Here is a 15,762-nt window from a genome sequence, read left to right as displayed (position 1 = left end):
TAACAATGTGTTTTAGATCATAGTTTGAAAATCTGATTTGATACCAAGATGCTACTTTTAATAATGAATTTACATGTAGCAATTTTAGCTTTAATGAGGCACCTTAATTTTTGCTCATAATAACTTTTTTAGGTACCCCACGGTTTACTTGAAGTACTAAAACAACATTTAGCTTCTTTGGAAGAGAAAAATGACACTTTACCTCCTTACGGGTAAGTTAATAATGTCTTAATGTAGGTTAATTTTGTTTCCCTCTAGATAATTTTCTGCATCTTAAATAATATGTGATCAACTAAATAAATTATGGGCTATGAATATGATGGAATACTATTCAGCTATTTTAAATGATGATATGGGACCGAAGTTTTCAGTCTTTCGTGGGATTCCACATTCTTCACAGGATGATATGCTTCACAAAGGAACATCTTTTATTACACTGAATGATTTGCAAAGTCAGAGATTGGGATGGGAATATTCAAGAATTTGATTCCTTCCCCCAGGGGCTCCTCTAGTGAGAATAACTATTATTGTAGAAAATTATTTAATGACATGTCAAAGTGCTCATTCATGAAATAGAACACATAGTAACATTCAAGACATGTGTATAGATACACACATCTATCTACACATACATATACATGTACTCAGCTATATGTGCATATACATATAAACTGAATAATACAAAATTTGAAGTATGTCACCCCAAACTGTTCACATTAGCTATTTCTTTTTTCTTTTTCTTTCTTTTTTTTTTTTTAGACAGAGTCTCACTCTGTCGCCCAGGCTGTAGTGGAGTGGCGTGATCTCGGCTCACTGCAATCTCCACCACCTGGGTTCAAGTGATTCTCCTGCCTCAGCCTCCCCAGTAGCTGGAATTACAGGCACACGCCACCACACCCTGCTAATTTTTGTATTTTTAGTAGAGACGGGGTTTCACCATGTTGGTCAGGCTGGTCTCAAACTCCTGATCTCAGGTGATCCGCTGCCCTCAGCCTCACAAAGTGCTGGGATTGCAGGCGTGAACCACTGCACCCAGGCTTAGCTATTTGTGAGTGTAACAATTATGGCTGATTTCAGTTTTCTTGTTTGTATTTTTCTATATTGTCCACAATCACTACAAAGGTCATGTAATATTAATTCATTAGACTTTTTAAGGTTGTATTGATTGTAATCTATTTATATTATCACCTTCTCTTAGACCACAAGCCCATTGACTATTTCTTAATTATCTTTATCACAGATAGACATATAGTTAGTATATAGTTGGAGAGATGGATGGATAGATGGATAAATCAAAGAAATGTAAGTTTAGCTAGGTAGAATATATGTAATTCTATTTGTTCTCCAGTGTGCCTCATATTTATTGTGATCTTTTAAGTCTCCAACCTGCATTGACTCCATCCTTCCCAAATAGTCCAGTTGTGACAGCTTCAGCAAGCAGAGCTTGGTTTGCAGGTAATATGGCATTATTACATGATTATGTCAGTAATAACTGAAGATAGGATTAGAATCTTTAATTTTTTTCACTGCTAAACTACCAACTCTGTCTACTGCCTCTTCCTGAAGCAGTATTTGACCCAGCATTTTCATTCCTAGGAATTTATTTCACATATATATTCACAATTGTGAAATGATATATGATCAAGAATATTCATTGCAACATTATAATGGCAATGGCACAATTAATAAGAGGCTTGTTTTTCTATACTGAAATGGAACAATCTCCAAGTTATATTGTTAAATGACAAATGAGCAAGATGTGAAACAAAGTATAGTATACTATCATTTTTGTTTTTTAAGATAGTAAAAAGAAAGAATATGTATGTAATGTCTTAAAGAATATTCCTGGAAGGATATATAAGAAATGAGTTAAAATGGGCTGCTTCCAAAAAGAGTGTGGTGGTTCATGGAAAGAGATGGGTGGGTGAGTCTCCACCGTATACCATTTTCTAACTTTTGAAATTATACCATGAAAATAATTACCTATTATTAATATATAAAGTTTACAAAGAAACAAAAATATACATACATTCAGTGTGATACTTTGTGATGCTTAAGGTGGAAATCCTTTGTAATTTCTTACATTTAGTTTGCCTCATACTTAAGTGGTGTTCTGGAGCCAGCTCCTACTAGCTTAGAGGAGCCATAAATTTCCAGGAATTTTTCTAGCTGGTTGATGTCACATTGGCAACTTGAAATTGGTCACAATGGGAGTATTTACACTACAGAAATGGGCAAACACTACAAATTAAGCCTTTTTTTTTTTTTGATGGAGTCTCTTGCTCTGTCACCAGGCTGGAGTGCAGTGCAACCTCTGCCTCCCAGGTTCGAGCAATTATCCTGCCTTAGCCTCCGGAGTAGCTGGGACTACAGGCACACGCCACTACGCCCAGCTAATTTTTGTATTTTTAGTGGAGATGGGGTTTCACCATGTTGGCCAGGATGGTCTCGATCTCTTGACCTTGTGATCTGCCTGCCTTGGCCTTCCAAAGTGCTGGGATTACAGGTATGAGCCACTAAACCCAGCCTTTTTCTTGAGAGCTGTTTGTTATACATTTACTGGCACACAACTGCTCATAGGCAGCCATATTTTGGTTATCTCTACTCTAGACACAAATCCATGTAATAATGAGCAATATTATCATAGGGCTTATATAGCAATATTATCATAGGGTTTATATGCATTTGAATTAAATTTTGTTCGTATTTTAACTTAAATATTTAGACTGTATTTTAAATGTTTTTATTTTTCTGATATATATATATTTTCAATGGACAAATCTTCTGCATTTTTAATGGTGAGTTCAACCAAAGCTATGATGAACATAAGTTCTTTGAGTAAAACAATGTGTATAGAAAAACTATACACTTGATTTATTTCCAAAAGAATAACTACTGTCACTTTTCTGAGTCCCTGTGCTTTGGGAATTATTAGTGCTTACAACAGATGTTACAAGACAGTTTAATACGGTGGTTAAGAAAATAAGCTATGGATTCAGTTCAATGTGCATGTATTCTAAAGGCCTATAGGCGTGATTACTAACAGACCAATACTGACTACTAGTGATCTCCACAGTAGTGTCACCCTCATTGCTTCAACCAATTCTGTTGACAATCCTGTGACCAGTTGAAACCACTTTTTCTCTTAAATTACTGTAATTTTAAAATGCTGGCCATGGAGCCAGAGTGCTTGGATTCCAATTTCACTCTGCCATTCATAGATTGTGTTTTTGGGCAGATCATTTAGCCTCTCTGTACCTCAGCTTCCTTATCCTTTTAAGATTGCTGGCAAAATTAAATGAGTTGATATACGTAGAGTGATTAGAACAGTGCCTGGCCCATAGTAAGTGCTGTTATTGTTGTTTTTGTACTTCTATCCTTCTATCACTCTTACCAACTTATTCCATGGTAAACCAAAAGCTCTATCCTTGGCAGTTTAACTGAATGATTTTTCTATCTCTGGCCTTGGTTGGAGATACTTCCCTTAGGGTTTTAATTACTGTGTATATTCTGGAGAGAGAGAGACAGAGAGAGAGAGAGAAAGAGAGAGATTATATTTCTGTTTACATTTATGTCTACAGCTCCAAACTTATATATCCAGCTGTCTACTGGACTTTTCCGCTTGCATGTTCTACAATTATCTCAAACTCAATTTATACAAAACGAAATGGCTCACTTACCATCTCCCAAACCTTGCTCCTTTGCCTTTGGCGTGTGCTTAGTAAATGGCACTGTTGTCCATTCAGGCGCTCAGTTGATACCAGGGAATTATTTTTGACACTTCCTTCTCCCTCACTTCCATATCCAACCCATTACCAAATCCTATTCATTCTACTGCTCAATGATGTGTCAGTTCTCTCCACTTCTATCTGTCCAAACTGCCTCAACCTTAGCTAAAACCACTGTCATTTTTCTCCTGGATTACTATAATAGCTACATAACTGGCCCCCCTACATCCATTTGCCCTCCTATAACCCATTCTGAATATGGCAATCAGAGTGATATTTTAGAAAGTCAAATATAATCATGCTGTTCCCTTGATCAAAACCCTTAAGAGAATTTCAGTTATCCAAGGATATAGCCTACAAGCTTCATTTTGTGTTGTTCTTGCTCAACTTTCTGGGATACTGGAGTTGTTTCACTTATTTACACATCCCCTAGGGTCTTCCTAATTCTCAGGCTGGAATCCTTTTCTCTCCTTCCCGTGGCCCTAATCCTCATGGCTTACATAATTTATATTTTATCCTTTAAGTCACAGATTAACTAACACAGAAGACTAATTCTTGACTCCCTAGATGAAGTTAAATTTCCTTGATACATTCATGTAATATTCTGTACTTCTTCTTTTATAATATTCAACAAATTATAATTTTACTCAGATCTTTTACTCATACTTCTCCTGCAGGATCACCATGGTTCACTTTCTCACATCCTTTAGGTCATTACTTAAAAGCACCCTTCTTGGTGAGCCATTCCTATTTAAAATTTAAATTACTGCATGTGCCAAGCTAAATACATGAAGCAAAAACTATTAGAAATACATGGAGAACTTGAGAAAAATACTGTTATAATGGGCAATTTCAAACCATCTCTTTCATTATTGGACATATCTCTCCCACTGACATGTCATGTCTCTTTCCCTGATGTTTTATCCTTCGCATTTATCAGTATCTGACATAGCATATACTTCATCTTTGTTGTTTACTGTCTCCATTAGAATGTAAATCACATGAAGGCAGGGATTTTTATCTTTTTTTCCTCACTGCTGTATGTTTAGCACCTAGTGCAATGTCTGGCACATAACGAGGGCTTAATTAAAATTTATTCAATAAATAACTTAAAATCACTCCTCTTTTACCTAATAATTTGAGGTCCTGTTAGTTTGTAATGGGAGGGTACGCATATGTCATTACTGTATTGACATAAACTAGGTTTATGTTTTCATCTCATTTTGTCTCTTATTTTTAGATTATTTTGACTACATGATACATTACAACCATCATTATCTTCGCAAGCCCACAAACCTGTTGGAACCAGACAGCAAGGTGGAACGATTATAGCAAACAACCTAAATGGCTCACCTGCTAGCCCTGTAGGAAGTAAACATCTATTTTTAAATTAATATTTTAAATATATTTTAAAATGCATTTTAAGAAAAAGCATTTACACGAAAATAATGTAAAACTTGTGTTTGTTTTATGAAACAGATTTTAACTTTGAAGAAATCCCAGTCAACAGGTAAGTTTTTATTATTTAAAAAAAGACAGAGAGGGATGGCTGGGCAGGAAAGAAAAAAAAAAAGGACAACCAATAAATATATGCCAGAGGAAAGGGCTTGTAAGAGTAAGAACTAGAAAATAATTTTCAAATTAGATATTGTAACTACTTGTTATGAAACTCTATAATGTGGACTTTTTAAACTTAAATAATTAAAGTGGAAAATTTATTTATTATGCACTATCCTAACTTTTGTAGGTAAAGTTCTTGGTTAAAGTATACTGTATTACGATTCTCCATGGTTAACCAATGTCAACTTCAATGAGTTAACTCCTAAAATTTCAGCCAAAAAAATAACAGGGAAATGGAAACCAAAGGAAGGCAGAAGTGATAATATTAACAACAAATAATATAGAATGTAAAGCTAAAAGCCAGGTAAAGAGGGTAAGGATAAGGATTTTTAGGCCTTATCTGACAAAAAGGGCATGATCTGATATGAATCAGCTGGGGGAAACAGCATGGCCTGTTTCTTCAGATTCTTCTCTGTGACCTTTTGCCTTCAGACATAAGGATGTTTCTTACCTGGAGTTTTAGGCCTACCTAAAACTTCCTCCTTTAAGGATGAGGAGGGATATCATATAATGATAAAAGGCACTATTTATTAAGACATAACAGTATTAATGCTGTAGCACTAAGCTAAATATAGAAAGCAAAAGTTATTAGAAATGCATGGAGAACTTGAGAAAAATATAATTATAATGGCATTTTCAAATCACTTCTTTCATTATTAGACAGGTCTAGTAGATAAAACATAAGTAAAGACAAAGGAATTCAAATAAAGCGTAACAAATAAATAATAATAAACCAGAACACACACACACACACACACACAGAGAACGTTCATTTTCTTTAAAGCAACCATTTGGCAACAGCCTATTTGAAAATCTAGAGGAAATGGATGATTTCCACGCAAAATATAAGTTACTATATACCATCCAAGAAGAAGCAGAAAGATGCATAGACCAATTACCACTTAAGTCTTTGAAAATTAACAAAGAAAGGAAGCTGCTGACTGGTCTCATGTAGTCATTATATTTGGCAGAATCCTACAAAAAATATTAACAAATAAAATCCAAGAATATATTTTAAAAATTCACTACTTATACAGACTGCTTCTTTGATATTGGAGCCTACTGTATGAAACCCTGCCTGGGATGATACATTTATAGTTTTATAATCTTAAGTATCTAGTAAAGATAATATAAACTTGATTGACTAGTAAACCTGGGTATAAAAAATTGTATGCCTGTATTACATTTAATGCTGACAACTCTGAAGATATTCCAGTTTTTATTTTACCAATGACAACCTTTCTTTTAAAAATGTGTCTTGAACATTTATTTATTTTTAATTGACAAAATTTATATATTTATGTTGTACAACAGGTGTTTTAATATACATTGTGGAATGATTAAATGAATTAACATGTCAGTTCCCTCATATTTTTAATCTTTTTTTTTTTTTTTTTTTTTTTGAGACGGAGTCTCGCTCTTGTTGCCCAGGCTAGAGTGCAATGGCACAATCTCAGCTCACTGCAACCTCTGCCTGCCAGGTTCAAGTGATTCTCCTGCCTCAGCCTCCCAAGTAGCTGGGATTACAGACATGCGCCACCACACCTGGCTAATTTTTTTTTTTTTTAATTTAGTAGAGATGGCGTTTCACCATGTTGGTCAGGTTGGTCTCGAACTCCTTACCTCAGGTGATCCACCCACCTCAGCCTCCCAAGGTGCTGGGATTACAGGCATGGGCCACTACCCCCGGCCATTTTAAACCATTTTTTGTGGTGTGAACATGTAAAATCTACTTTCAGCAATTTTGAATATTCAATACACTCTTATTAACTACAATCAACGTGTTGTACAATAGATCTCCTGAACTTACTCCTCTGTCTAGCCAAAGCTTTGTATCCTTTGATCAACATCTCCCCAATCCCTTTTCTCCCCAAGCCTCACTGCCCCTGGTAACCACAATTCTACTCTCTGCTTCTATGCGTTCAACTTTTTTTAGATTCCACATATAAGTGATATCATACAGTATTTATCTTTCTGTGTCTGGCTTATTTCACTTAGCATAATGTCCTCCAGTTTCATCTAGGTTGTTGCAAATGTCCACTGTCACTATTCTAGACCAGGCCACTTGAGACCTCTTGCTTGGATGACTTGAAAAGACTTTCTAACTGACTTCTTCACTCTGTCTTACTTGCCCACTGTTCATGTTCCATACTCCTCCCAGACTAATCTTTCAAAAATGTAAACATGATCATGTTATAGCTTCAGTTCCCCACTGAAGGGGAAGGATTTCTTTATTTTTATAATGAAATAGTATTTCATTATGTGTATACCACAGTTTCTTTATCAGTTCATCCACTGATGGACACTTAGGTTGATTCTGTATCTTGACTATTGTGAATAGCGACGCAATGAACATGGGAATGCAGAGATCTCCTCAATATACTAATGTCAAGTCTTTTGGATATATACCCAGAAGTAGGATTGCTGGATCATATGGCAGTTCTATTCTTAGCTTTTTGAGGAAAACCACAGTTTTCCATAATGGCTGTACTAATTTATATTCCCATCAACAGTGTACAAAGGTTTTCTTGTCTCCACATCCTTGCCAACACTTACCTTTCATCTTTTTGATAATAGCCATTCTGACAGATATGAGCTGATATCTTGTTGTGGTTTTAATTTGGACTTCCCTAATGATAAGTGATGTTGAGCATTTTTTCATATATCTGTTGGTCATTTGTATGTCTTTATTTGAAAAATGAGTGTTCAGGTCCTTTGCCCATAATTGGGTTATCTCTTTTCTTGTTATTGAGTTGTCTGAGTTCCTTATGTATTTTGGATATTAACCCCTTTTCAGATGTATCGCTTTCAGATATTTTCTCCCAATCTATAGGTTTTGTCTTTGCTCTGTTAATTGTTTCCTTTGCTATGCAGAAGCTTTTTAGCCTGATTTAATCCTATTTGTTTATTTTAGCTTTTGTTGCCTGTGCTTTTGGGGTCAAATCCAAAAAATTATTGCCCCAACTAATGTCATATAGTTTTTCCTCTGTTTTATTCCAGTAGTTTTACAATTTCAAGTCTTATGTTTAAGTCTTTAATGCATTTTGAGTTGATTTTTGTATATGGTGTGAGATAAGGGTTTGATTTCATTCTTCTGCATGTGAATATTACGTTTTCCCAGCACCGTTTATTGAAGAGAGTGTTCTTTTCCCATTACATCTGACATGAAGTGGTGTCAGCCTTCAGAGATGGAAATTAATGATGGAATAAACTGGCAGTTGAATACCTTCAGCTGCACATCAACCATATGGAATTCCATTGCTGCTCCTCTTCCCTACATGGTAACATTTGTGCTGTATTATTACTCTAGTTTTTTGATATATGCATATAACATAGAAAATTGTATTAAGGATGTAAGTAGAGCAATAAATGTTTTCTTTTTAATCATTTTTAATGTATTGCACTAATACTTATACGTATATTAAACTATTTCATAAATTGAAATGTGAAAATTCACATTAGGACCTCTATAAGGCCTACAGTTCTCTTCTCATCACAGAATCTACACTTCCACTATTTTGCTCTACTTTTATGGTGCACCTATTAGGTACCATGCACTGTGCTAAGTGGTAAAGACACAGAATCAAATAGGAACTAGGTTCTACTCTCAAGGAGCTACTGTAAGGGTAGATGAAATAAAGACATTGAATATTTTAAGTGCTAAGATGGAACACTTCAGAGGGTATATTGATTAGTTTTACAAGGAAACTGAACATGAGGTAAAAGGAGATGAGGTGAATCTATTGTATATTTCAAAATAGCTAGAAAATAATAATTTGAGTGGTTCTAAGATAAAGAAAAGACAAATATTTAAGGTGATGGATATCCCAATTGCCCTGATTTGATCTTTACAAATTACATGAATGTGTAATCACATGTATTCCCGAAATATGTACATTTGTTATGTATCAATAAAAATTTTTTTTCAGAAAGGGGATGAGGTAAATTGATAGTCACCATGTAGCAGGATTGATAAGGAATTAGACAGACCAGTGGGGTTGAGGAGGATATTTATTATTTAGGTGCACCAGCCCAGTTCGGATTAACATCCAAAGGACTGAGCCCTGAACAAAGAGTTAAGTTACCTTTTAAGCATTTTGTGGGGATGGAGAGAGATCTGTGCAGGGGGAAGCATATTACAGAGCAAGAAACAATGACAGTTATTCAATTAATTGAGACATGCTTTACATCCTTTCTTACTTTTTAAGGAAAAAAATGTTTTACTACTCGAGTTTATCTTTTTAGTGACCTTGCAGCTGCACAGCTAGAGAAACAGGGTCTTTACAATGCCTGGGAAAGGAGGAGAGATAAGGCTCACTAGCCACAGAAAAACAGGCAGCAGTTAATTTTTAAAGGACTCCAGCTCTTTCTCTTTCTTAAGGGGAATTGGGTTTTCTTACATACAACTGAGTTTCTGCTTACAAATTCTTTAATTTCTTTTTTTTTCTTTTTTTTTTTTTTTTTTTTTGTTTTTGAGACAGAGTCTCACTCTGTCACCCAGGCTGGAATGCAGCGGCGCCATCTCGGCTCACTGCAACCTCTGCCTCTCCAGGTTTAAGCAGTTCTCTGCCTCAGCCTCTGGAGTAGCTGGGATTACAGGCGCGTGCCACCACGCCTGGCTAATTTTTTGTATTTTTAGTAGAGATGGGGTTTCACCATCTTGGCCAGGCTGGTCTTGAACTCCTGACCTCGTGATCCACCCGCCTCGGCCTCCCAAAGTGCTGGGATTACAGGCGTGAGCCACTGCGCTTGGCCAATTTCTTTTAATTCCTTTTCCAACCAGTTGACAAATAGGGCAAGCGCATCACAAGCAGAGGGAGCAGAAAACCAAATGGGCTATTCAGAAAAGTGTAAATAGCTTAACATGGCTGTAGCATAATATATGACAGATGCAATAAGAGATAAAGGTAGAGAGGTTAATAGAGGCCAGAACTCGTAGGAACTTGTATAAAAGTTTATTTATTGGCAGTGGGGAGCCAAAGCTATAACATGATCATATTTACATTTTTGAAAGATTAGTCTGGGAAGAGTATGGAAGATGGATAGTAGGCAAGTAAGACAGAGCGAAGAAGTCAATTAGAAAGTCTTTTCAAGTTGTCCAAGCAGGAGGTCTCAAATGGCCCGGTTTAGAGTAGTGACAGTGGACATTGAAAGAAAGATTTCAGAGATACACAGATAGAATTAATGGGACTTGCTAGCAGATTGAAAGTTGAAAGATAGGTCTCCTATAAATTATGCAATTTTAAAATCCAAAAAGTTCTGGATAACAAGTTTAATTACTTAGTTAAGGTTTGTGATAAACTCTTTTGGCTGCAAAATGTTACCTGAACTGTAATGAGTCTATAGTCATTATTTATGATCTTGTTTGCATTTTGCTGCATAAATATTAATGCATTCGATTATAGGGTACTATCCCACCCCCCCTGAGGTGTTACATCATATGTTTTATATGTATTTTCCAAATTGTCTTTCTAATATACACAACATTGTGAATTTCAAAACACTTTTGATCCCAAGGGTTTAAAATATAGGATTGTGGACCTGTGCTATTTTTTTGTATGATTTTGCTTTAAAACTTCCTTGTTCCATAGATATAACAAACTGTACATTAACTATTGAGTAGATAGTGACTTTGTTTTTCTAATATCCAACTGAGATGTGTCTAGGAATGAAAATTTTGGTAGGGTTTGGGAAGAAGGAAGGAGTAACTTTGAACCATACTGAGGAAAGGTGTGGCTGTGCTACTGCAATAGATTTGAAAATAAGGTAAGGCAGTTTGAGGGAAATGGATGCTTAGAAAATAGAGGACACAGATGACTAAGAAATACTAGAAAAGCTATAGCAAAGAAATGTGTTTTCAGTAAAGAAGATGAAATGTAGAAATAACATAAAAATTTGGTTTAAATTTATATGCATAGAACTGTTAATAGTATTCCCTTATTTTCCTTTTAATCAATGTCTATGTGATCTGTAGTGTTCTCTACTCTTTCATTTCTTGATATTAGTGATTTATGTCTTCTCTCTCTTTTTTTTCTTTGCCTTGCTTAGAGGATTGATATGGTGTGGCTGGGTCTCCACCTAAATCCCATCTTGAATTGTAGCTCCCATAATTGCCACGTGTTGTGGGAGGGACCTGGTGGGAGATAACTGAATCATGGAGATGGTTTCCCCCATGCTGTTCTCACAGTAGTGAATAAGTCTCATGAGATCTGATGATTTTATAAGAGGAAACTCCTCTTGCTTGGTTCAGATTCTCTCTTATCTGCCTCTATGTAAGACTTGCCATTTGCCTTCCACCATGGTTGTGAGGCCTCCCCAGCCACGTGGAACTGTGAGTCCATTAAACCTCTTTTTCTTTGCAGATACCCAGTTTCAGGTATGTCTTTATCAGCAGCACGAGAACAGACTCATACAAGGATTATACATTTTAGTTTCAGTGAATTTTCTCTATTGATTTTTTTGTTTTCAATTTTATTGATTTCTACTCTTTGTTGTTTCCTTTCTTCTGCTTGATTTGGGTTTGCTTTGCTCTTCTTTTTCTAGTTTCCTGGGGTGGAGATTTAGATTATCGGGTTGATATTTTTCTAATACAAGTGTTTAACTCTATAAAATTCCCTCTAAGCCCTGCTTTAGGTATAAACCAAACATTTTATTATATTTTCATTTTCACTTAGTTCAAAATATTTTCTAATTTCTCTTTGACCCATTATTTAGACATGTGTTGTGTAATTTCTTTTTTTCTTTTATCTTTTTCTTTTTTTTTTTTTTTTTTTGGACACAGATTTTTGCTCTTGTCACCCAGGCTGGAGTGCAATGGCATGATCTCAGCTCACTGCAACCTCTGCCTCCCGGGCTCAAGCAATTCTCCTGCCTCAGCCTCCTGAGTAGCTGGGATTACAGGTGCCCACCACCATGCCCGGCTAGTTTTTGTATTTTTAGTAAAGATGGGGTTTCACCATGTTGGCCAGGCTGGTCTGGAACTCCTGACCTCAAGTGATCCACTTGCCTTGGCCTCCCAAAGTGCTGGGATTACAGGTGTGAGCCACAGCGCCTGGCTGTGTTGTGTAATTTCTAAGTGTTGGACAATTTTCTTATCTTTCTGTTATTGATTTCTAGTTTAATTCATTTGTGGCCAGAGAGAATATTTTGTATGCTTTAAATTATTTTAAATTGGTAAGTTTTGATTTATGACACAGGAGATGGTCTGTTTTTGTGAACATTTCATGGGCACTTGAAAACAATTATATTCTGCTATTGTTGGGTGAAATGTTAGGTAAGCATCAGTTAGATTCTGTAGGTTGATTGCATTGTTCTGTATTTTTGCTGATTTCTGCAAAGTCCTTCTATACATCAGAATAGAGTATTAAGTACCCAGATATTGTGGGTTTGTTCATTTCTCCTTTCAGTCTGGTCAGTTTTTGCTTCATATAATTTGAAGCTGTGTTATTTGGTGTATACACATTCAGGATTATTATGTATTCTTGGTGGATTGATCCTTTTACCAATAAGTAATGTTCCCCTTTATTCCTGGCAATTTTCTTTGCTCTGAAGTCTACTTTGATATTAATGTAACAGCTTTCTTTTGAATAGTGTTTGTGTGTTATATCTTCTCTCCATTCTTTTACTTTTAAGCTGCCTATATCATTGTATTTGAAGTGAGTCTTGTCTATAGTGCAGAGTTGGGTTATTTAAAAAATCCATTCTAACAACCTCTGTCTTTTATTTGGTGTATTTAGAGCAATTGCACTTAATTTCATTATTGATGTTTGTATTTAGGTCTCTACCATTTTATTATTTTCTGCTTATCCTCTCTATTTTTGTTGTTCCTCTGTTTCCTTTTTCCTGCCTTCTGGTTCTTTGAACATTTGTTTTGTCCCACACGACCTGTGGCTGGAGTCACCTCAAAAGCAGGAGCAGTTGTGTTGGATAACAACCTAGGTGCCTTTGGACTGATCACCCTGGCACTTAGTACTTCTTTCTTTGGAATCCCAAACAGCCCCATCTCAGGACAGTTTGGAACACTCCATTGTGGGAACTCCTCTGCTCCTGTTCAAGGCCCCAGTTTTTGTTCAGGCCTCCTGGCAAAAACCTGGAGTGGCCTGGGTCACAGAGTGATCAAGCCACTCTGTGATTTTCTGTCAAGACTCAGAAAGAAAGTTGCGGGGAACTGGGGAAGCCCACAATATTTTTCAGTATTTCATTTTAATTTATACATTGTGATTTGAATTATATCTTCATGTAGTTTCCTTTAGTGCTTACTCTGGCCATTACCAAACACATTTCACAGTGAGTTTAGAATCAATATTTGACCACTTCAGTTGGAATGTAGAAACATTAGCACCGTATGGGTCCAGCTTACCTTTTTCCCTTTATGTTATAGCTGTCTATTGATTACATCTACATACATTGAAAAACCATGCAGACAATCTTACACTTTTTGTTATCAACCATCAAACATGTTTTATAGAACTCAAGGGTGGCCAGGCGCGATGGCTCACGTTTGTAATCCCAGCACTTTGGAAGTCCAAGGTGGGCGGATCTCTTGAGGTCATAAGTTCAGACCAGCCTGGCCAACGTGGCAAAACCCCGTCTCTAACAAAAATACAAAAATTAGCTGGGCATGGTGGTGGGTGCCTGTAATCCCAGCTACTTGGGAGACTGAGGCAGGAGAATCACTTGAACCCGGGAGGCACAGGTTGCAGTGAGCTGAGATTGTGCCACTGCATTCCAGCCTGGGCGACACAGCAAGACTTCATCTCAAAAAAAAAAGAGTGGACAAATAGTCTGGTATAATTACCCAGGTAATTGACATTTCTGTTGCTCTTCCTTTTTCTTGATATTTCAAGTTTCCTTCTGGTATAATTTCCCTTGCTACCTGAAGAGCTTAGCAATGGAAGTTCTGGTGTTAGCAATTCTAGCTATGACTTCTCTTATTTTTCTTTCACTTGAGGATGGCTTTACTTCACCTTTATTCCTAAAGCAAATTTTCACTGGATATAGAATTCTGGATTGATAATTCTTTTCTTTCAGCGCTTGAAAAATGTGTCACTTTATTCTGGCCTCTGTGGTTTCTGATGAAAAATTTACAATCATTTGAATCATTGTTCTTCTATAGCCTATATCATTTTTTTCTGGGGCTGATTTCAAGATGTTTTTCTTTTTCTTTGTTTCTCGTTTTCAGAAGTTTGGCGATGAGGTCTGGGCATGGGTTTTGGGGGGGCATATGCTGTTTGGAGTCTATTCAGCTTGAATCTTCATTTCTATGTCTTTTGCCACACTTAGGAATAACTGGGAAATTTTCTACTGTTATGTCTTCAAATACTTTTTCAGCACTGCGCTTATTCACTCCTTATTCTCAGACTCCAATAACACAAATACTAGACGTTTAAATGTTGTAACAGTGGTCCCTGAAGCTCTGTGTGGTTCTTTCAAATCTTTTTTTCTGTCCTTCAGTATGAATGATTTCTACTGGTCTGTCTTCAAGTTCACCGAATCTTTGCTCTGCCATCTCCATTCTGTTATTGAGTCCTTCCATGGAATATTTTAATTGTGTTATTGTATTTCCAGTTCTAAACTTTCCATTTGGTTTTTCTCTATATCTTCCATTTATTTGATAATGCTTTCTTTCTTTCTTTCCTTTTTTTTTTTTTGAGATGGAGTTTCGCTCTTGTTGCCCAGGCTGGAGTTCAATGGCGCGATCTCAGCTCACCACAACCTCCGCTTCCCAGGTTCAAGCGATTCTCCTACCACAGCCTCCCGAGTAGCTAGGGTTACAGGCATACACAACCAAGCCAGGCTAATTTTGTAATTTTTTTTTAGTAGAGACGGGGTTTCTCCATGTTGGTCAGGCTGGTCTCGAACTCCTGACCTCAGGTGATCCACCCGCCTCAGCCTCCCAAAGTGCTGGGATTACAGGCGTGAGCCACCGCGTCTGGCCAATGCTTTCTATTTTAACTTTTGTTGCAAGAGTGTTCATGATTGCTCATTCAATTATTTTTATAACAACCACTTTAATGTCTTTGTCAGATAATTCCAATATTTGTGTCATCTCATCATTGGCATCTGTTGATTGTTTTTTTCTGTGCAAATTGAGATTTTTGTGGCTCTTCATGTGCCAAGTAATTTTGGATTGCATCTTGTACATATTGACGTTATTTTGTAAGACTCTTATTAAATTTTATGGAAAATATTGATATCTGTGTTTTAACAGGTGTTTCACATGATTAGGTCTGAGCAGCAAGTTTTAGCTGCTTCTCTGGTCCCTGGTTCTAATGTCAGCTCAGTTTCCACAGCCTCTTGCTGTTCTTCAGGTCTGTCCTGCATGTGCACTACTCAGTGGTCAGCTGGGGACCTGCACATTGGTTTCTTCACTGGTTTAGTAATCAGAGTCTTTGCTATGCTCAAGATTAAATCC

The 15,762-nt window shown here is 36.5% G+C and overlaps 1 protein-coding gene across 4 annotated transcripts in view; it reads left to right on the top strand.

Annotated features, from left to right (window-relative positions):
• The window catches only part of VBP1 (VHL binding protein 1), an 86,552-nt gene that overhangs the window by 20,506 nt on the left and 50,284 nt on the right, over positions 1 to 15,762 (top strand). The window contains exons 9-13 of one of the 4 annotated variants that reach the window (XR_642304.2): positions 133 to 212; positions 1,349 to 1,455; positions 4,969 to 5,099; positions 5,208 to 5,238; positions 8,470 to 8,629. Coding sequence is in view for 2 of the 4 variants with exons in the window: in XM_009198571.2 (XP_009196835.1) it covers positions 133 to 212; positions 1,349 to 1,455; positions 4,969 to 5,045; positions 5,208 to 5,238 (295 nt within the window). In the remaining 2 variants the exon portion in view is untranslated. Of the gene's footprint in view, positions 1 to 132; positions 213 to 1,348; positions 1,456 to 4,968; positions 5,100 to 5,207; positions 5,239 to 8,469; positions 8,630 to 15,762 lie in introns of those variants that run through there. The other 3 variants (XR_642303.2, XM_009198571.2, XM_017953779.3) reach the window with 3 other exon arrangements.

The sequence above is a fragment of the Papio anubis genome, chromosome X (assembly GCF_008728515.1).
Source record: "Papio anubis isolate 15944 chromosome X, Panubis1.0, whole genome shotgun sequence".
Classification (NCBI taxonomy): domain Eukaryota; kingdom Metazoa; phylum Chordata; class Mammalia; order Primates; family Cercopithecidae; genus Papio; species Papio anubis.
This window is presented reverse-complemented; position numbering and strand designations above follow the sequence as displayed.